Here is a 20,600-nt window from a genome sequence, read left to right as displayed (position 1 = left end):
CAGAAAGAAAAGCCTCCTTCTGTCTCCGGGCTTTGCCACCCACGTGCCATATTACCCTGAAAACCCGCTTACATTTTCTGAGGCTTGGTTTCCACCACCATAACCCTGGTGACAGGGTTGTTCTCAGAACCAGAAACAAGAAAAAGAGCGAGCCCCGCCTTGTGCCTGGCCCCTGGAAAATTCTCCTCGCACACACACACCAGCTGCTGCGCAACTCAGGCCCCTGCAGGCGTGCCTGCCCGGCGCTCGGCGCTCTCCCTAGGTTCCGCTGGGGGACGGCAGAGGCCCCCCCCCCTGCCCTCAGGCCCCTGCACCCCCCCGGGGCCCCCTCCTCAGCAGGCAGCAGTGGGGCCAGCACAAGGCCACCTCCAGGGGACCAGGAATGCAGGAACCCATGAGAAAAACATTTGATCAGGAACTTAGCTTGGAAAAAATCAAAATACAAATTAGGAAAATCAGTATTTTTATCTCACACAGTTTGTTTTTTTAATCATACTTGGGACTGAACAAGCAAAGGGGTTGGGATGGTTGGTGGTTCATTCTCCCACAGCTTCGCATGCTAGCGTGGGAGGGGCTGCACTTTTCCAGCACACCGAGTGTGCAAAAAGCAGAGGAAGGGTCCCGGGAGGTTCTCAAGGCCTGGGTCCCCTTATCTCAAAGGGACCAGCCTTGCCCATTGTCTTGAGCCACCTCCCCTATGGGAGGGGCGCCCCTCCCCACTGCCTTCCTCTTAAGCTGCTGCTTTTGCAAGATTTGCAGCCCAGGTTGCACCCTGGTGTCTTCGCATTTTGCAGAAGATCTACCAGCAAAGACTTTGAGGCCATGGGCTGGCAGCAGGGCTGGTGGGGCCGGCGAGGGACGGTGCATCAGTGAGTGACTGCTTTCTGGTACAGCCTCCTAACTGGGCAGTGAATAACCATCTCCCTATACCTAGATGATAATTCTTCTTTTTCACCGAACTAAGGGGCACACAGGGTGCGCTGCGGCACCCTTCCTCAGAACTCTTCTGCAGTGGGACCAGAGTTTTAGCAGGCAGCTTCTGTCCAAACAGGCAGCGCGGGGGTGTGCGGGGGACCGGGGGTTCCTATTGCACTTGGCCCCGTGCAAACTTAGTCTGGGCCAAGGCGAGGGCAGTGTGCCAACGGACCTGGACCTCGGCTCCTGCAACTTACCCCAACCTCCCGCCGCAGCAGAGCGCACAGTCCACAGTCCCGATTCTATAAATAACCCCAAGGGCACGCCCCAGCCGGGTCCGCCCGGCTGCGGAACAGTTAGCCGGGCCGGGCCGGGCTGCCCGAGGCATCCAGACTTCTGGGTCTGTACAGGTGTATACAGGGAGGGGGCGGGGCAGGGCGGAGAAGCCAGGACACCACCTCGGGGAAGCCGCCCGGCCTCAGACCGGCGACGCCAGCTTCCGCTTGGTGCTCTCGCTGCAGCGGTGCAGGATGAGGTCTGCGCTGGGACGCGGGGGCACTGCGGGCTGTGGCTTTGCGCGCTCGCTCTCCTGCTGCTCCCCTGCGGCGGAAAGCGGAAAGCACGGGGGCCTGATGAGAGGCCCCGCCCCACCCTCCAGGCCCCACCCCTGACCCCGCCTCCCCGGGCAGCCCCACCTCCAGACAGCTCAGGACTCTCACGCCCGCCGTGGCCCCGCCCGTGTCCCCGCCCCATCCTCTAGGCCCCGCCCCAAGAAGGCCCACCCCTCCTCCAGGCCACGCCCCATCCCCAGGCCCCGCCCCCCGCCCCAGGGGGCCGGCCGCGCTCACGGTGGGGGCTGGCTGCGCTCCGCGGTCCCGGCCGCCCCGGGCGGCGACGCTGCTGCAGGTAGCGGACACTGTTGCGCCGGTAGGTGTCCTGGCTGAGGCGCTTCCGAGACCGCTGGTGGATGCTGTGCGCGTTGCGGATGGACGACCTGGGTGCAGCGGGACGGGGGCGTTGCAGGCCGGGCCACCGTCGCTGCGCCCGCGTCCCAGCCTGCAGGGACTCGCAGGACCCGCCCTGGGGTCCAACGCCTGGCCCCGGGCTGTGGGGAGCGGGGCGGGGACCCCACACGACGCAGCGGGGCTGGAGGTCCATTTCCCACGCCCCTCGCCCGCCTTCAGCCCGGCCCCTCCCAGGAAGCCCTCTGGACTGCCGCCGCCCTGGGGGGCCAGCCCGAGGCACGGGGGCATCGAGGTCTTCCCCTGCCCCCCCACACGCCTGCGTTCCCACCGCCCCCGTGCCGGCCCCACGGTGGGGGAGGGCACGTCCACCCTCGATCCTGCGAGGGCGCTGACTCCCCAGCTGGCTGGAGTGCCCCCCTCCGCCGCAAGGCCAATCCAGGGCCTGCACCCACAGAGGGGACGCGTGGCACCCTCTCCTCACCCCCATCCAGTCCCGGGACCCGCGCTCACCTCCTGGGAGGTGCCCCTCGGCTCTTGATTTGCCGCTGGGCCTGGGCTACGTCCTGCCCAGACTTCTGTAGGTACATGGATGGGAAGTAGCCTGTGATGTCATCTTTCCTGCAACAGAGGCAGCCCTCGAAGCCCCCGCAGTCACAGGGGGAGCAGGGCCTCAGGGGTCCCTCTAAACAACTGGGGTTAAGGCAGCTGGAGGCTGCAGACACCCTGAAGCCTGGCCAACACCAGACCCTGTCCCACCAGGCCTCAGTTTCTTTATCTGTGCCAGACAGGCCCCTCAGCCATGATGTTGGTAGTGCGAGGAAGTTAGCAGGTCCAACTTGACCCCTAGGGACATGTGTTTGCAGTCAAACATCTGCCACCCTGTATTTGTTAGTTTTTTCTTTCAAAGCCACGGCTTCCTGTGTCTAAGAACTTTTGTCTGTCCCTAGGTCACCAAGTTCCCCTATGCTTTCTTCCAAAAGCTTTTTTTTTTTTTTTTTTAATTTTATTTATTTATTTGAGAGAGAGACAGTGAGAGAGAGCATGAGCGAGGAGAAGGTCAGAGGGAGAAGCAGACTCCCCATGGAGCTGGGAGCCCGATGCGGGACTCGATCCCGGGACTCCGGGATCATGACCTGAGCCGAAGGCAGTCGTCCAACCAACTGAGCCACCCAGGCGTCCCCCAAAAGCTTTTTAATTTGGGGTTTTGTGCTTGGTCGTCAAGAGATATCCGCCTGCCTCCGAGCCCCCAGGCCGGGGCCAGGCTGATGGTGGGTGCTGTGGCCACAAGCTCCGAGCCGAGCCGCGGACAGGCCCTAGGACTCCAGGCTCTGAAAGGGTGTCCAAGGACCTGGGGAGGCCCGGTGGGTCTGAGAAGAGCCCCCAGGAGGCATGACCAGACAAGAATCAGTGACAACCAAAGATTTCAAAGCAAAAAGCTTCTCAAGTAAAATAACGAACGCAACAATGAGTCGTGTTGTAGAAAGAACAACAGATGGCGAGGTGACCCCAAGTCACAAAGGACAACGACACCGAACCCTGACAGCCGGGTTGGGCGGGATAATCACTGATCTGCTACCAAAATGGAAACTGAGTCCAGAGAGAGGCGGTGGCTTACCCGGAGTCCCACTCGCCAGTAAGCATGGAGCCCAAACAGACCAGCCCCTGGGCCAGGGCTGACCCTCAGGGTGGGCACAGCGGGGGGGGGGGGCGGGGGGAGTAGGGACGCCCTCCTACCTGATGACCCACCAACCGTCCAGGAGCTTATGAATGACCTCGATGGTTTCTCCCTCCTGCAGAGACACTTCGTCCTCCATCTCGGCGGTATAAGCTTTGATGGTGACATAGGGCTCACCTGGTTGGCCGCGGGGGGCAGAGGCACGGTGTGAGGGTCGGCCCAGCACCTGCCTGCCTCCCCTCCTCTGCTCTCTGGGTCCTGAGGCTTCCTCCAGCAAGAGCCCAGGACCGCCCTCTCCCCTGGTCCTGGCTGGTCTCTGCAGGCTCCTGCCCCCCACTCGTGGGTCACCTGCAGTTCTGCCCTCTGCCCGCGACAGCCCCCACCATCCACACATCCACATCAAGGACCAGGCACCTCAATAGGCCGCGTGGCTGGGCAGGCAGTGCAGGGGTGGAGCGCCCGTCCACGGGGGACCTGAGCCCCTTGACCCGGCATCCGTGCCTTTACCGGGTTTTCCACAGGTGCCATAAATCCGCATTCGGTTGTGAAATCTCTCCATTTTAAAATACGGGTCATCTAACTTATCTCCACCTCCCCATAGGCCCCATCCAGCTGGGGGCGCTGTGGGTTCTCCCCTTGCTGTCAGCGAGGATGCCCCCGCCTCCAGGCAGTACTCCTTCCTGAACCGCAGCGCTGCTCATCCGCCAGCTTCCCGCTGCACCCGGCCAGAGCCGGACCCACCCCTACTCTACCTCCTGGCTCTCTGTCCTGACCAAGGGCACCACCTCCTACCTGGGCCTCTCGAGCCAGACTCTGGGGTCTCCTCCGTGACCTACTGTCCACCGCACAATCCTAGCCAACCCCAAAGTGGATATGATCGTTTCCGGTTTCTGAAGAGCCCGGAGCCCCTCTGGTCCCCTGCCCCTCACATCCTTACGGCCGTGGAGGGCAGGCCGCACCTTCGTAGTTGGGCTCTGGGTCCTCTGACTCGTCAGGACTGTCCAGGGGTTCCAAATAGGACGCCGGGACCCAACCTCGCTTTGTCTTCATTTGGCAGAACCACCAGCCTGCGGGAGGGGGGAGGCCAGAAGTCGGGGGGGGGGGCGTGGCACCTCCCTCAGCCCCCAGGGTGGTAAGGACAGCAGGACACACACACACAGACATGCAACACTCAGATTCAGACCAGAGTCTGCTTCCCACCCAGCACGCCCGGAAGCTGGTCTGGCCACTTGGACCTAACCGCCCCCCCCCCGGGGATGCACAGATGCCCAAATCCTCCCCCGGGAGGCTGAGGAGGCGCCCTTGGCGTGGGGAGGACAGTCGGGGCCCCCCCAAAGGAGCCACAAGCCCGTCAGTGGGGAAGGTCCCAGCAGGGCGGGGAGACAGACCACTCTCACTCTTCTCCACGACATCCACCACATCCCCCGTGGCCAGAGCCATCTGGGAGCCCGAAGTCTTCTCGAAGTCGGCGATGGCCCGGTACGTCTGCAGGATGATGGGGCCCGTGATGTCTGGACAGAAGGAGAGCGGGGTGAGCAGACAGGGGCGATGGGCTGCCTCCTCCAGGCAGTCCCCTGCACAGGCCACCAGAACCAGGCACGCAGCAATTGGACCCCCCCGCCCCTGCCAACTGGAAAGCGGCCAACACCAGCCGGTCTTGACAGCCCCGCATTGACCGAGCGCCTGCTGTGTTCCTGACGCTAGTCACACACCCGACACACACTCTTTCTCACTCGAGTTAGTGAGCAGCCCCCCAGGGCCCTAATGTGCACGCCGATCGCCCCGGGGTCTTGCTGGAACGCGGGTTCTGATGCCATAGGTCTGCGGCGGGACCTGAGAGTCTGCATTTCTACCCTGCCCCCCGGGTCTTGCTCCTGCGCTATGTCATGGACTGAAATACGTCTCTTCCTCCCTCCCTAAAATTCACATGTTGAAACCCTAAGCCCCAGGACCTTGGAATCTGTATCTGGAGTTAGAGCCTTTAAGGAAGAGATAGGGATGGGGCCCGGACCCCGCAGGACTGGTGTCCTACACCCCGATCTCAGACTCCCAGCCTCCAGAACGGTGAGAAAATTCATTTCTGTCGTTGAAGACCTTCCCGCCCTCCTCCCCCACGTCTGTGGCGCTTCACCCCGTGTAGACTAAGACCCTGCTGGGCCCCCAAGCAAACCCTGATTGGCCCATGGACCCCATCCAGGCATCCCACCGACTGGTTGGAATCCTGCTCCCCATTTCGTGGATGCCATGACCTGAGTCCCCAGTTAAATCAAGCCTCCACGTGTCTAGCTGTGAAATGGGGCTAGTAGCACTTTGACCCCCACTTCCTACTGTTACAGAAATGATTACAATGTGTTAATACGTGCGAGACATTTAAAATAGGGCCTGGGGCAGAGTGAGTCCTTAATCAACGTCAGGTTGTATTAGTAACAAGTATCGGCCATACAGATCGGACACCATGAGCCCTGACAGCCGCCTGCACCCCTGGACCTGGTCATTCATTCAGCCACGACATCGTGGGCTGTTGGGAGCCAGGGTTGGGCTGGGCTCTGCAGCCACAGATGGGAGCTCCAAAAGCTTCACTTGATGACCAGCGACCCCCAAAGACCCCCAGCCTTTAGCGCAAGCCACCGAGACACACACACACCCCCGCCACCCCAGCCCATTTCCCTGCAGAGCCTGTGCTCAGGATCCTATATCATATCCCCCCCCCCCCCCCGTGGGGTGACCTACAGGTGGCCGTCCCCACCACTCACCCGAAACGCTGTTGTTGTCTTTCGGCACCAGGTAGGTCTCTGGTTTTTTCGTCCTGCAGGAAAGAAGAGTCTGGGTGAGGTGTGCAGCTTCCCACAGCGGAGCAGACGCTCCAGGCGGACCCACAGAAGAACTGCCCAAGCGGAAAAGGCATGTAGGGGCTCTGGGGGCTGCTGCGGAGGGAAGGAAGCCACGGGATGGGCAAGGAGAGGCCCCCCACCCCCGCCTTCTGCAGACCCAAAGGAGGAGGCAACAGCTGAACGCAGGTGAGGCACCCTGGTCCGGGAAAGGCTCTTGTCACCTCGGGGGGGGGGGGGGCAGCTCCCTTCTTCCGGGGCCTCAGGGCAGCGGCCAACGGGCGACGGGCATCTCCGCCACCCAGGCCCATGAGCGCTGCGCTGCCCTGCCCTGGGTCGGGGGGTTTGTTCAGTGGAGCTGTGTGTTCCCCAGGCCTCCCCCGTACTCAGCGAGCCGAGAGGGACCGAGAGAGGGACCTTCCCCAGCAGGACGGCACATGGGACCTCCCCCGGCTTCTCCGGTGCTTTCCACCAACAGTGGCCACCGCCCTCCCTGCGCCCCCTCCCTAGGAGCGCTTCACCCCTTGTAAATGCTCTCTCGACCCCCATTCCTCCCTCTGGCCCTTCCCACCCCCTACTGATGGGGAAACTGCTTTCAGAAGGCAAGCTGAGGCTGCGGACCTAGGATGCTGGACCCCCAGCCCAGAGAGCTCCCCCACCCCGGACCCAGCACCGGGAGGCTCAGCGGGCTCCAGGGGGAGACTCGGCAGGGATGCTGGGGGCGGGGGGCCGGGGGGGGGTGTACAGTTTCCAGGTCACACAGGCCAGAGTGGAAACCCTTCCTCCTTCTCTTTTGGGCTGTGTGACTTTGGGCGAGTCGCCTGCCCTCTCTGAACTTGACTTAGCTGTCCTAGCAGAGGTCCCGCACCCCTTCCCAGGCAGAGCTCCCCACCGCCCCTCCCTCGTCCACTTCAGGGCCGGAACGAGGGGCCACTCACTGGCTGTCCGTAGGGAGCTTGAGGTCATCGGGGCGCACCTTGAAGAAGTCGAGGAGTTGGGGACAGCGGGAGATCTTGACCGGCAGGCTCATGAGGGCATTGCAGTACTCGGTGAGGGTGCCCTGGCGGCTCTCGGCGGCCCGCTGCCCGTCGAACCACCGTGGGGCTGGAGGGGCCCAGGAGGGACAGCAGAGGCCCCGTGAGCACACGCCCAGGTCGAGTCCCCGAGGGGGCGGGAGGAGGGGGGTGCGGCTGGGGTGCGGCAGGCCAGGGCGGCCGGGCCGGGGGACCCTGCTCCTCACCTGGCAGGTGGGGGATGATCCTGTTCTGTGGGTTGATGTCCCCCGCCTCGATAGGAAACATTTCCTTTAACAGTTTCTGGACACGAAAGAAGAGGTGAAGGCACCGACTCGGAATCGACTCTCCACCTGGCTCGGGCCGGACGCTCCGGCTGCCGTCCTGGGTCCGCTCTTTCTGGCCTACCTTCCGCTCACGCCACCAGCAGATCCTTCTGGTTCTACTCCTGAGATCTGTCCAGAATCTGACCCTCGTCGCTACCCACACAGCCGCCATCTCAATCTGAGCTTCCACCGAGCCTGGACCTATGCCCCCTTCCGTCTTTGTCTTCAATCCAGCTCCCTCGTCACACTTAAACTGGATCCCGTCTCCCCTCTGCCCAGAGCCCTCCCCGACTCTCAGCTCACTCAGACTGGAAGCCAGAGGCTTCACCTTGGTCTGCAAGGTCCCGCCGCAAACCTGTCCCCGCCCGCCTCACTTACCTCCCCGCCACTACCCACCCTTCCCTGGTTCCCTCTGCTCCAGGCATCTCTGAATATTGCAGGCCCACTGCTGCCCCAGGGCCTTTGCACTTGCTCTTCCCATTCTTCCCCCAGCCCCCACTTGTCCGTAGCGCTTTCTCTTTCTCTTGTCCTTCTTTCTTTGCTCAGATGTCACCCCCTCAGTGAAACCTTCTCCCTGGCGGTTTCCCCTCCTAGCTCAGTGCTCCCATCCCCCACTAAGTCCGGACGACTATCTAACATACTGTGCGAATTCCTTGCGTTCTGTCTGTTAACCTGACTCCTCCCCTAGGACTGAAGGTCCACAAGGGAGGGCAAGGACTTGTATCTTTTTTATGCCTTTGTCACCTTCAGAGCATCTCCTGCTCACCAAGTAGGACGCGCGGGCACTCTGGGTGCTCGGTAAATAGTTGTTGAACGAACGAACGAGTCCACCAGTCAGTAAAAAGGGGCTAATCCTACACTGGAACAACCCAGAACAGTTTAAAGAGGAGAGACAGCGTCACATACACATCAGTACAGACCGGTCTCAAAAACACGACCTAGTAATAGGAAAAAGGCAGAGAAGGAAACAGCCACGATGCTGACGGCTTCTGGAAAGCCTGCGGAAAACGCACGCTTAACACGACTCTGTCTTGTTCTTGGACTTGTGTGTGTCTGTGTGTGTCTGTGTGTCCATCCAGGGATGGAGCCGGGACAAGGGCAGGGGATATAGGGTGCTTTCCACTTCTTTTGTAATGTTTTATTTTCTTGATCTTAAAAAAGGCTTGTGGGTCGGGGCGCCTGGGTGGCTCACTGGGTTAAAGCCTCTGCCTTCGGCTCGGGTCATGATCCCCGGGTCCTGGGATCGAGCCCCGCATCGGGCTCTCTGCTCAGCGGGGAGCCTGCTTCTCCCTCTGCCTGTCACTCCCCCTGCTTGTGCTCACTCTCTCCCTCTTTCTCCCTCTCTCTCTGCCAAATACATAAATGAAATCTTTTTAAAAAATGCTAAGTTTATGTTCTGTGTATTTTATCCCATTAAAACATACTTTAAGGAAATCTTGCCACTTGGGACGACATGGATGGAACCGGAGGGTATTATGCTAATGAAGCAAAACAAGCCCATCAGAGAAAGTCAATTATCTTAGGATTTCACTCGTCTGTGGAATTTAAGAAACAGGACGGAGGACTCATAGGGGAAGGGAGGGAAAGATAGAACGGAAATCAGGGAGGGGACACACCGTAAGAGACTCTCAACTCTAGGACACACTGAGGGTGGCTGGAGCAGGGCTCGGGGGGCCGGGGCAGCCGACGAGCGACCCTGAGGAGGGCACGGGATGCGACCAGCACGGGGTGTTATTCCCAACGGCTGAACCACCGGCCTCTACCTCTGAAACTAATTATACGGTATATGTCAACTAATTGAGTTTACGTTAAAAAAAATAAACACGAAAACGTGCTCTAAGGGAAATGCTCTAAGTTAAGGAATAATGCCCCTCGCTGTGGGCCGGGGGTGCTCTGCGTTCCTCCCTTCCCGGCCAGCACTGGGGCCACCCTCCCCCTGGAAGGGCAGAGCTGGGACTGGGTGCGACGTCCCCTCCCTGATGTACACACGCGCACGCGCATGCACACGCATGTGCGCGCAGGGCACTCACGTGTAACTCGTAAATCTCCGTGAACTTCCGGTAGACCACCTTCTCAGACAGGTCCTGCCACTTCACCAGGAACATGTACACCTGGGCGGGGGGGGGGGGGGGGACCCGTTCAGTTTGGGACTTGGGGGCAGGGGTGCGGTGGAGAGCAGGGTGACCCTCGGGTGACCCGGGTGACTGAGAGGGCACCGACTTCAGGGACCCCAGAGCTCCTGCTCTCCAGCTTTAGGACCCGGGGCGAGATGTTCAGCTCCTCCCAAATGAACTCAAATTCCTCATCTGTAAGTTGGAGACACAGGGGCTCCTGGGGTTAGCGGGAAAGTTATGGGCGGTGAGACAGAAGAGCCTGGGCTCAGACCGTTTGAGAACTCGGGGAGAGACTGTATGGTCCCGTTTTTGTTTTTGTTTTTTAAAGATTTTATTTATTTATTTGACAGACGGAGATCACAAGCAGGCAGAGAGGCAGGCGGGGGGCGGGGGAAGCAGGCTCCCCGCTGAGCAGAGAGCCCGATGCGGGGCTCGATCCCAGGACCCCGGGATCATGACCCGAGCCGAAGGCAGAGGCTCAACCCACTGAGCCACCCAGGCGCCCCATGTATGGTCCCAGAAGAGACAATCTACCCAGACAGAAGGTAGATGAGTGGTTGTGGGGGCTGGGCTGGGAATGGAGGTTCCTAACGGGGCTGGGGTTTCTTTGGGGTGTGACGAAAATCTAATATTGACTCTGTGAGGGGCACCTGGGTGGCACAATCGGTGAAGCTTCCGACTCTTGGGTGGGGCTCAGGTCGTGATCTCGGGGTTGTGCGATCGAACCCCACGTTGGGCTCCCTGCTCAGCTCCAAGTCTGCTTGGGATTCTCTCTCCCTGTCCCTCTGCCCCTCCTGCTCATGCTCTCTATCAAATAAATACATCAAATTAATAAATATATTTAAGGGACACCTGGGTGGCTCAGTGGGTTAAAGCCTCTGCCTTCAGCTCAGGTCATGATCCCAGGGTCCTGGGTTCGAGCCCCGCATCGGGCTCTCTGCTCAGAAGGGAGTCTGCTTCCTCCCCCTCTCTCTCTGCCTGTCTCTGCCTACTTGTGATCTCTGCCAAAAGAATAAATAAAATCTTTAAAAATATATATATTTTAAATATATATATATATATATATATATATATATATATATATATATAAATTGAATAATGGCACAACTTTGTGACTATTAAAAACCACTGAGTTGTACAAGTTATCTAGGTGAATTTTAGCTCAATGAAGACATTATTAGAAAAAAAGGAAAGGAAACTTGGTGAGGAGAAACCAAAATAGAACTGGGAGAGTTCTACTGAGCCACAAAAAGGAACAAATCACTGACAGGTGCACCTACACGGTAGGTCTCGGAAGCATCCCGCTAAGTGAAAGGGACACAAAAGACCACCCACGTGGCAGGTAGGGTTCCCCTTCCACGACATTCTGGAACAAGCGCCACGCACGCAAGGCGGACAGCGATCAGAACGGTGGTAGCGTCCGGGGGCTGGTGGAGGAGTAGGTGGGGAGTGAGAGAAACCGGGGGCTGATGGCGACAATCTCTACCTTGACCAGGGTCTGGGTTACGGTGGGACATCCTGCAAAAGTATCCCTACGATGGGTGGATTTCATTTTACATAAATTTTACATCAAGAGAGAAAAAAATAACAAAAACAAACAAAAAACAGACTCGGGGGGGCCTGGCTGGCGGAGTGAGTGAAGGATGCCTCTCCTGATCTCAGGGTCATGAGTTGGAGCCCCGTGTTGGGTGTAGAGATGACGTAGAGAAATAAAAGTTAAACAAGGAGTGACGCAGATGAAGGGCGTCTGGAGAGTGGAGACGAGGACTGAAATGCAGCAGGTGGTCCTGGGCTGGATCCCAGACCCTGGCACACTCTTACTACAGGAGAAGCAGGGGAACGGGTGGAAGCCGAGTGAAGTCGGGGGGCCGGGGGGGACCGCGTTTCATCCACACCAACTTGCTGATGTTGACACATCTGCACGGCGGTGACGGAAGAGGATGCTTCTGATTTTAAGAAACACACAGTCGAGGGGCGCCCGGCTGGCGGGTGCAGTTGGGCAAGCATGGACTCTCGGTGTCCGCTCAGGTCATGATCTTGGGGTGGTGAGGCTGAACCCCGCGTTCAACGGGGAGTCGGCTTGAGTTCTCTCTCCCTCAAATAAATCGATTTTTTAAAAAGTATGCCTTTATTTAGGTTTACTCCGGAATGATTGGTGGAGAGAAAGAGGTGGGGGGAAGAGAGGGAGCACAGGTGTGGGAGGTGGGGGGACACTGGAGCTATCTGCACTTCAGGGGCAAACTCTCTGCAAGTTTGAAGTTATTTCGGGGCGCCTGGGTGGCTCAGTGGGTTGAGCGTCTGCCTTTGGCTCAGGTCAGGATCCCCCTGGGATCGAGCCCCGCATCAGGCTCTCTGCTCAGCGGGGAGCCTGCTTCTCCCTCTCCCACTCCCCCTGCGTGTGTTCCCTCTCTCACTGTGTCTCTCTGTCAAATAAATAGATAAAATCTTTAAAAAATATATTTCAAAATTTAAAGTGAAGAAAGAGAAGAAAGGTCTTAGGCAGGATACGACAGGTGCCCTACAAAGCCAAGTTCCTCCCTGGCCTTCCTCCGGGCTTGGGGTCCCCGGGTGGGGTGGGGTGGGGTGGGGTGGACATGTCGGGGCAGATGCATCCCCGTCTCCCAGGACCGCGGATGAGGGGAGGGGACACTTCGGGCCCTTTGGTGGTGTCACCTCCTGGAGGGGATCCCACGGCAGTGTAACTGACCCCAGGGCCAGCGGAGGGAGACAGAGGGCTGCCGGCAGGCGTCCCTCCCGGAGGACCGCTCCCTGACACCGCGGATGGTCAGGGAGGGCTGCCCGGAGGAGCGCGCCCCGCAGTGGCGCGCTGCGCTGCCCGGACGCGAACCGGGAGCCTTCGGGGCCTCCCGGCTGGGGCGCGGCGGCACGGAGTGAGGTCGGCTGGCGGGGGCGGGGGCGGGGGCGCAAGGCCGCGCGTCCTCGAGGGCCCCGGGGTGCCGGGCGCGCGCGATTCAGGGGAGCACATGCAGGCGCACAACGACGGGCCGGGGCCCCGGGAGCGCGCGGGGACAGCGCCGTGTGGCACCTGCGCTTCCGCGACGCCCCCCCCCCCCCCCCCCCGAGCCAGGCCCCCCGGACCCCCCGCAGGGCCCCCCGCAGGGCCCCCCCGCAGGGCGCCGCGGGCTACTCACGTAGTGCTGGCTGGGGACGAAGCGCTTCTCGAAGCCCAGAAGGGCGATGTGGCGGATGAAGGTGTCCCCCATGGCTGGGCTGCGGGGCCTCCCCTCGGCGGGGCGCTCCCCGGCTGGGCCTTAAATGCGGGAGAAAGAGGAAGTCGCTCTGGCCTCGCCAGGGCTGGGGGCGGGAGGGGGCGGGAGGGGGCAGGGAGGGGGCAGGGAGGGCGCCGCTTCTTCTTTCGGTTTCTGGGATTCCTCGGACGCCCACGGCGCGGACGTGGGCGGCCTCAGGCGGCCCGGTGGGTGCGAGCGCTTGCGGGGCGCTCCCCGCCGTCTGCGCGCCCCGCCCCGAGCCCCGCGGCCTGGGGACGCCCATCCCTCCCTTGCGGGCCGCCTGGACCTGGTCCCTAACTCCCTCCCTCCTGGCCTTCAGGTTTCTGCTCAGATGCCACCTCCTCCGAGAAGCCTTTCTGGGTAACTTCGTGCAAAGGAGCAAAACTTCATGCTTCCCCCGCCCCGTCCCCCCACCTTTCCTGTTTCGATTCAGAGCACTTACTACACTGACACACTGCCGGTTTCCATCTTTTTTTAACAACGTGTCTCCTTACCAGAACATGAGCCCCATGAGAGCAAGGGCTTGGCCTGTTGCGACAGGGCTCTGGCCCCAAGCCCTAGCCTGGCACCTGGCTTGCAGAGGGCCCTCCAGTCCCCGCCATGGGAGCGTGTGTGAGCCAGTGAACGTCAAGTGCATAGTCAAGTGCATATCTGCAGGGGTGCGTGACTGAGAGCCAGGAGCGGAGAGGACAGGCTTTGGGTGAGAACTGCGTTCAAATCCTGAGCAAGTGGACCCTCGGTCCTGACTCAGTTTCCTCCTGAGTGAGATGGGACCACAGGCTCTACTGAGAGGGGATGTCGGGCCCGGAGGCTCAGAGGTTACAGAGCGGGTCCGAGGTCACAGGGCAGGTGGCCTCCAACCCAGGCTGCAGGCTCTGGTTGGCGGGGCCAGTTGGTGGCCCAGATGCACAGATTCCAAGACCCAGAGGCCATGGCAAAGGCCACCAGCACTCTGAGAGCCACGAGTCCCCCTGGACTCCTGCGGGTGAGGTGGCCAAAGCATGCCGATGTGTGACCGTTACCATGACCGGTAACGTGGGTGGTTGTTCCTGGTTCTAAGGGCAGGGGGCACGTCCGCTATGTTGAGAGATTTGCTTGGCCCATCGCTTGTGGTCACTGGGAGGTCACCAGTCCTGGGTGTGGCCAGCCTTGCAAGGCCCTTCTCTGGTCATCTCCGTGACGCATCTAGAATCTTCCTGCAGGGAGCCTGGCTGGCTCAGTTAAGCATCTGCCTTTAGATCAGGTCAGGATCCCAGGCTCCTGGGATCGAGTCCCGCTCCCTGCTCAGCGGGGCATCAGCTTCTCCCTCGGTCCCTCCCCCCACTGGTGCTCTCTCTCAAATAATAAAATCCTCAAAAAATAAAATAAAATCTTCCCACGCAGGAGGATACAGTGCTCAGCATCACACAACATAGGGAAACTTCTAGAAACAAGGTGGAGGGACAGAAGGCAGACAAGAGAGCACACCTTCGGCAGGACGCCATGTAGACCAAGCTGAGAAACCCCCATCGCCCGTCTATACTGTGGGCAGGCAGGGTGACCTCCGGGGTGGGGACAGCGGTGACCGGAAGGGAGCAGGTGGGTGGCAGCTGGGGTGTCCTGTCCTCTTGAGGCTGCCACTTCTGCAAGTGGGCTCTTGGGAAATCTGCCCAGCCCCGGCACGCAGGGTCTGGGTTATGTTTGTGCTTCGATGGCTGCTCTCTGGTTGTCCCCTGGTCCCACACGGTGCTGCCCTGAGGTCCCTGCCCGGCCCCGGGCTTGGCTCACCTGGGCGCAGCGAGGGGGTGGGCAGGGGAAGTCAGCGGGGCTGGCGGCCAGCGGGACCTCCTAGGCGCCGGGTCTCGGCACTTCCTTCCCTTCCTCCCGTGGTCTTTCCACTCTTGTGTAACAGGCCCTGGGCCAGGGCAGCCAGGGTCCCCAGCAGACTCCAGCGGTCAGCTGCCACCTTGCCACTTCCCTCCCGTGGCCTTCCCGTACCTCGTCCCATGGCACCGGCAGCCGGGGCATCCGTGGCGCGAGACAAAGCGACGTCCCGTTGTGGCGGGCAGTGACCTCTGTCGCCGTGCAGGTGCAAAGCCTCTGTGAGGCTAGGACGGACCGACTTGAATGCATGCGTGAGACAAGCAAGTGATCAAAGGGTTAAAAAAAAGGCGGGGGGGGAGGGGATGAGCTAGGTGAAGGAATGAGATAACGAACAGATAGCAGGTTCTTTTTGGGGGGGGGGGCGACTTAAACTTTTAAAAAAGTTTTAAGACTTTATTGTGAAGCATACGGAAAACTGCAGAAAAACGTACGGTTTGGTGATGATCAGATCACAGCGATGAGGAAGTTGCTGTCTGGGGCCCGGTTAGCTGTGCACCGGAACAGCCGCCCAGGGTTCCCCCCAACTGCCCCTTGACGGCCCGATGGAGGGACTGGCCCGGGGTCGGGAGAGCTTTGTATTTATGAACACCTCGTCCTCACGAGGACGCTCTCAGGGACGGGCCCCTATTCCTCCCACTTTACAGATGCGGAAACTGAGGCACAGAGCGGGAAACAGCCTGTACGGGAAGAGCTGGGATTTGAACCCAGGAAGTCCGGACCCCAGGCCCAGGCTCTTAGCCACTGGGCTCCTCTGCTCTGGCCTTGGTCATGAGAATGGACAATGAGCACGACTGGGAGGAGTCTGCCGGCGCCAACACCCGAGAAGGAGCTTCTCAAACCGGGCCTGCTGGGAAGGAGGCAGGGCTGTCCCTCCGGGCCCTGTGGTGCTTCGCGACTTTCCAGATGCCACCGTCTCCAGCCAGGCCTTCCCCACTGGGGCCGGGCTGGCTAGTTCCTCAACCAGGAAATCCCCAGGGCTGGGCCACGCAGACAGGCCGAGTGGAGACGGGTCTGACAGCGGAGCCTGAGGCCCGGGCACGGCCCCCTGGGAGCTTGTGTCAAGAGAGCAAGTCTAGGGCTTTTCCAGGATGGGACAAATCAGCCATTGTTCTGAGGCTGTTCTGGGTCCTTTCCCAACTGCTGTTCCTCCTGGGGTGGGGTCAGCCGCCGGGGGACGCCCTGGGCGAGCCCTTAGCACCACTTCTCTCCTGGTGCCCACACTGGCAGGATCGGGATCCCCGAGTTGCCACTGACTGGCAGGCAGCGGAACCCCGTGGAGGGGACGCTGGCCGGGAAGGGTCAAGGCTCTTGACTGCGAGCGGGGGTCTGCACGCAGAAACGCGGGGTGCCCGAGATCTGCGTCCCAAGGGACCACGAGTCTTATTTCTCAGGAAACTGGACCCGAAATGGGCTCTGGGCCGGTCGGGAATGACCCCTGGAGCCTCATCAGAAGGGAACCGGGTGCCTGAACTCAGAGAGGGCTCGGGACACACCTGAGTCCCACCCTTGGGAATTTCTTCTCGCCTGGACCCGAGGCCTGGGGAGTGTGGGCTCCGACCCGCCTTTGGGCTGCAGGAGGCAGCGCCCTGGGGGAGGACACGTCCATGCCGTCCACTGGACACACACACACACACCCGCCCCTGCTCTGGATATGGGACTGCTCCGTTTCTAGCTGGGAGCCCCCTTGGCAAGTTGACTCGGAGCCTTAGTGCTTTCCCTGCAAGGACAGGGGACAGCTCCGTTCGCGGGCTGCTGTGAGCCGGGCGGGGGCCCGACCAGCTGCAGACTGTGCACAGGACAGCCCGAGGTCAGCAGAACGGAGGGGACACGGGGTCCACACCGCCAGCCCGAGTCGGGGCGCTTTCTTGCTGTTGAACCTGGGCCGCAAGCGAGGGAAATGTCCCATGAATGACAGCAGGCCCTCGGGGCTCCCAGGGTCAGTCACCTGCGGCTGGGAGGGAGGCTTTCCTGACCAGGTCAGGGCAGAGGACAGAAACCAAGGTCACGGGCGCAGCCTCAAGGCGCTGCACCAGCGGGTCTGGCCGATGCCCCGCTGAGGGGTGGAATTTCGCAAGCCCACCTCCTCCCCCGCTCGAGCCTGGCCCCTGCCCCCCACTCCACACCCACGGCCGGGCGGACACTCCCTTGCTGGCGGGGCCCAGATGTGTCACACAGCGACAGCTATTTGAAGCCCAGATGTGTCACACAGCGACAGCTATTTGAAGCTCTTCGGCTAACCACGGAGGATGAACCCAGGGGTTCCCACTGCAGGGGATTTTGTGGTGATCTTTGAACTTGACGCTAACTTCAGTAATGAAGGAAATCGTGCCCCAGATGGGAGTCGCCGGGGCTGGGCGGCCACCCACGGATCTGCCCAGCCCCGGGACGGCCAGAGGGGTGGTGGAGTCGGCGACTCAAGGACTCGGTTCCTTGGGCGCTACCAAGGGGATACAGCACGCGGCGGGGCACAGCGAGGGGACGGGTCACCTGCAGACCGGTGACGTACGCAGGTGTGACACGGCTCCTGTGGCCCTTGCAACAAGCTCGGGGCCCGCTGGTCCCTTCGCAGGGCCAACAGGCCAACACTTGCTCTGGCTTCTGTGACCGCACCCCCTAGGCTCCTCACTCCGACCCCCCATTTTTGGAAACCCTTGCCTCCTGTGTTTTGTGAAGGATTTTCCCAAAAAGGTCCTAGACCGGTCACCACAAGGGAGAGGCCAATTTTGGTCTGAACTCGACAGATCCTTCCAGGAAGCAGCTATGCTTCCGGCGTGTGGTCGGTCCTGCTTTCTCCGCCTCTGGCTGGATCTACCCGAAAGCTTCTATGGAAATGAGGGGGGATGTCCCCCGCGGTCCCGCCCTGACTCCTGGATGGGAGTCCTTACTGCCTTAGGGAACTTGAGATCTTAGAAGAGCAGAGGCTGTGCGTGAGGCTCCTGCTGCTGCAAAACGCTTCGCAGACCCCTGACCTTGCTTCTGAGAAGGAAATCCGGCAGGAAGCACCTTTACTAACCGGTGTTGTATCATAACTGGCCTCAACTTGACAGTTCCTTAAAATAAAACCACAAGGTGTGTGTGCCGTGGGGGTGGGGTGGGGCTGAAGGGGGGAGGTCCCGCTGAAGGGGGGAGGTCCCGCGAGGCACTGACCACCGCTGGGCTGATCTGATCGCTGGGCTGATCTGATCGGAGTTAATGAGGCTGGGCAGAACCACCGGCCAATCCAACCTCCCTTGCTTTGTTATTTAACCCAGGACCTGGAGTGAGGAGCCCCACTACTGGAGGGGCCAAGCTAGGCCCACCCACCATACTTGTCTCCAGGCCACCAGACCCCTAGGGACCTGGATTTTCTACAACCAGCTGCGAGCTTTCAAATCTGATCCTTGAGCCAAGGCGGCTGGCGGCTGCGCGGGGAGGCCCGGGAAGCCGCGCACCGATCCCACGTGGGAGCAGGGGTCCAGCTGCGGAGCCTGCGGCGCCTAAGCGGAAGGACGGACAGCCCTGTTTGTGCTCACCCCACTGGACCCCAGGTCGGAGAGGCCCAGACAGCAGCCCCCAGGCCCTCTCGATTTCTGGAACCCTGTTCTCCTCTTGGTCCCCACCCCAGGGAAACCGAGTCATCCCTGGGAGAACGTTACCTTCCAAATACATCCATGTCCAGAAACTGGGGCTTCCGCTTGGCAGGGACCTTTCAGTGTGTGACAACTGTCTACCCACTACGGGTTAGGCCAGCCAACAATCCTGAACTTATTCAGACCGGGGCTTGTGATGCTCGGTGTCCTCTGGTCTTTCTAACACTATTTTTCTTCCTGACACATCTTTTTGGTCCTCAGTGGCGGCAGAAAGGAGGCTGTACGGATGCTCAGGGTAACCGAGAGTACCAGCCGCCGGCCGCGGAGAGCAGCGGCGAGGGACACTGAGGGCTTCAGACCGCTGCCCCCGGCCAGTCTCCGGCAGACCGGGGAGGGGGGTGTGACCACCACTCGCAGCCTTGACTTCCTCATCTGTGGAGCCTCGAAGGGACGCCGGCCTGGGACGAGTGCACCGAAGGGCGGGAACCCGCGGGAGCTCCGGGTGGATGTGCTCCCCGCCAGGAAGGGCAGGCGGACGTGCGCTCGGAGGGCACATGTGGGCAGGGCAGGCCCACGCCAAGGTCTCTCAGGACAGACCCCCCCCTCTCCGCCCCAGCACCCGCCCTTCCCGAGGTCCTCCCTGCCAAAGACTCCAGGAACCGGAAGGTGGCGGCCGGGGGGCGGTCAGCACTTGGCCGGACTCTGCGTGGGGGTCCCGAGTCCCAGTCCCGGGTGTCCACTTGCTTGTACTGTTTTCCTGATGGAAATTTCCTCAAGCTGAACAGCTGCCCCGAAGCAGAGCCTGGACGTGGTCAACAAACTGTTGTTCCTCATCACCACGGTCCCTGATAAGATCCGTCTAACAGAAACGTGCGGAATAAGGAGACTGCTTCAGAAACACGAAGCCTGTGGGAATTACTGACCTGACCTATTTGCGCTGTTGCGTCCTGCTCAGTCCTCAGTGACCTGACAAAGATCTCGGCGGGGAAGCGGGGTTCTCCCCCACTGCCTGTGAGGGTCCCGCCATCTGTCTGTGGTCCCGTTGATGTGCCCACTGCCCGCTCGTGGACCCCCGGGAGGAGCCGAGGGCTTCAGCCTTTGGGCCACCAGGGCTGGGATCCCCCCATCCCCTTCCCTCAACAAAGCCAGGGCGGCCCTCAGGGCAGGGAGGCCATCTGGAAAGGCAGACCCTCACAGGGGCCTGGAGCTGCCAGGCGGGAAGGTTCTGGAGACCCGCGGGGAGTTGGTAAGAACCACGCGTTTCACCGGCGGCTCCTGCAGGAGGGGCCGGGCCGGCGGACCCCCAGCGGGAGAGGCAGCATTTCTGGAAACAAGGCTTGTTGAGGGGAAGGCGGGACCGGCCAGGAGAGCGTTCCCTGGACCTTTCCGAAGTGACGACGGGGCCGTCGCGCTGACTCTGGGCTGTCCGTCCAGGGAACACGAACGACGCGCTCGGCAGGTGCAACACCCACACGGAAAAGCAGAGGCGGACGACACAAGGGACCGGGAACCGCGCGCGCCCTCGGCAGCATCCCGCGGGGCGCGCTCAGGCCGGACAGGGCAGCTCGGCTCCCTGCTGCGTCTGCACACCCGGGGTCCGCACTCCCGGGGTCCGGTAAGTGTGAAGCGCAGCTGCTCAATTCCTTTCGAGCGCGGCCGCTGGACGCAGCTTTCGGAAGCGGCGGGGCTGGGCAGCTGGGGACAAGGGCAGGGAGGCCGAGCTCGGGCCGTGCCCAGCTCAGGAAGGCCTTGAAGGAAGCAGGAGACCTGGCGGAGCGGCTGTGGACCCCATCGGCTAGCGGCTGGGGTGGCCCCGCCTTCCCTGCGCACACGCGGGTCGGGGAGAGGCAGAGGCCACACTGGGGGGACAGAAAAACATGTGTGGTCCCCACGGAGTGTGCGCGCGCAGGTGCTCATGCAGGGGGGAAGCTGAGGCACGAGCTCACCGGGGAGGGAGCCGGCGCGGGGGCGTGCTCGGGCCCACTTGGACCGACGCCCGCCCCGCACACTCTGCGACCCTGAGCCCCCGCCGTCCCCACGCGTGACCACGAAAACACCTTTGCAAGAAATGAGTTAGTGTG

General features: G+C 61.1%; 1 protein-coding gene across 1 annotated transcript; it reads right to left on the bottom strand.

Moving 5' to 3' along the window:
- Positions 1 to 1,266: 1,266 nt before the first annotated feature.
- NCF1 (neutrophil cytosolic factor 1) lies at positions 1,267 to 13,107 on the bottom strand. Its single transcript, XM_059154896.1, has 11 exons — positions 12,989 to 13,107; positions 9,753 to 9,833; positions 7,624 to 7,699; positions 7,322 to 7,487; positions 6,309 to 6,361; positions 4,944 to 5,066; positions 4,515 to 4,622; positions 3,615 to 3,732; positions 2,391 to 2,498; positions 1,764 to 1,909; positions 1,267 to 1,515 (listed from the first exon to the last, which is right to left on the bottom strand). The coding sequence occupies exons 1-11, from the start codon at positions 13,058 to 13,060 to the stop codon at positions 1,394 to 1,396; spliced, it is 1,173 nt and encodes a 390-aa protein (XP_059010879.1). The 5' UTR covers positions 13,061 to 13,107; the 3' UTR covers positions 1,267 to 1,393.
- Positions 13,108 to 20,600: the final 7,493 nt, after the last annotated feature.

This window comes from Mustela lutreola, chromosome 17 (assembly GCF_030435805.1).
Source record: "Mustela lutreola isolate mMusLut2 chromosome 17, mMusLut2.pri, whole genome shotgun sequence".
Classification (NCBI taxonomy): domain Eukaryota; kingdom Metazoa; phylum Chordata; class Mammalia; order Carnivora; family Mustelidae; genus Mustela; species Mustela lutreola.
This window is presented reverse-complemented; position numbering and strand designations above follow the sequence as displayed.

What these genes read in the sequence shown, in the direction of transcription:
- NCF1 (XM_059154896.1), bottom strand. Translation starts at nt 13,060, where the DNA reads ATGGGGGACACCTTCATCCGCCACATCGCCCTTCTGGGCTTCGAGAAG. An exon ending in GATCATCCCCCACCTGCCAG is followed by an intron (nt 7,488 to 7,623) that starts GTGAGGAGCAGG and finishes GGGCCCCTCCAG; the next exon opens with CCCCACGGTGGTTCGACGGG. An exon ending in CCCAGAGCCCAACTACGAAG is followed by an intron (nt 3,733 to 4,514) that starts GTGCGGCCTGCC and finishes GCGGCCAACCAG; the next exon opens with GTGAGCCCTATGTCACCATC.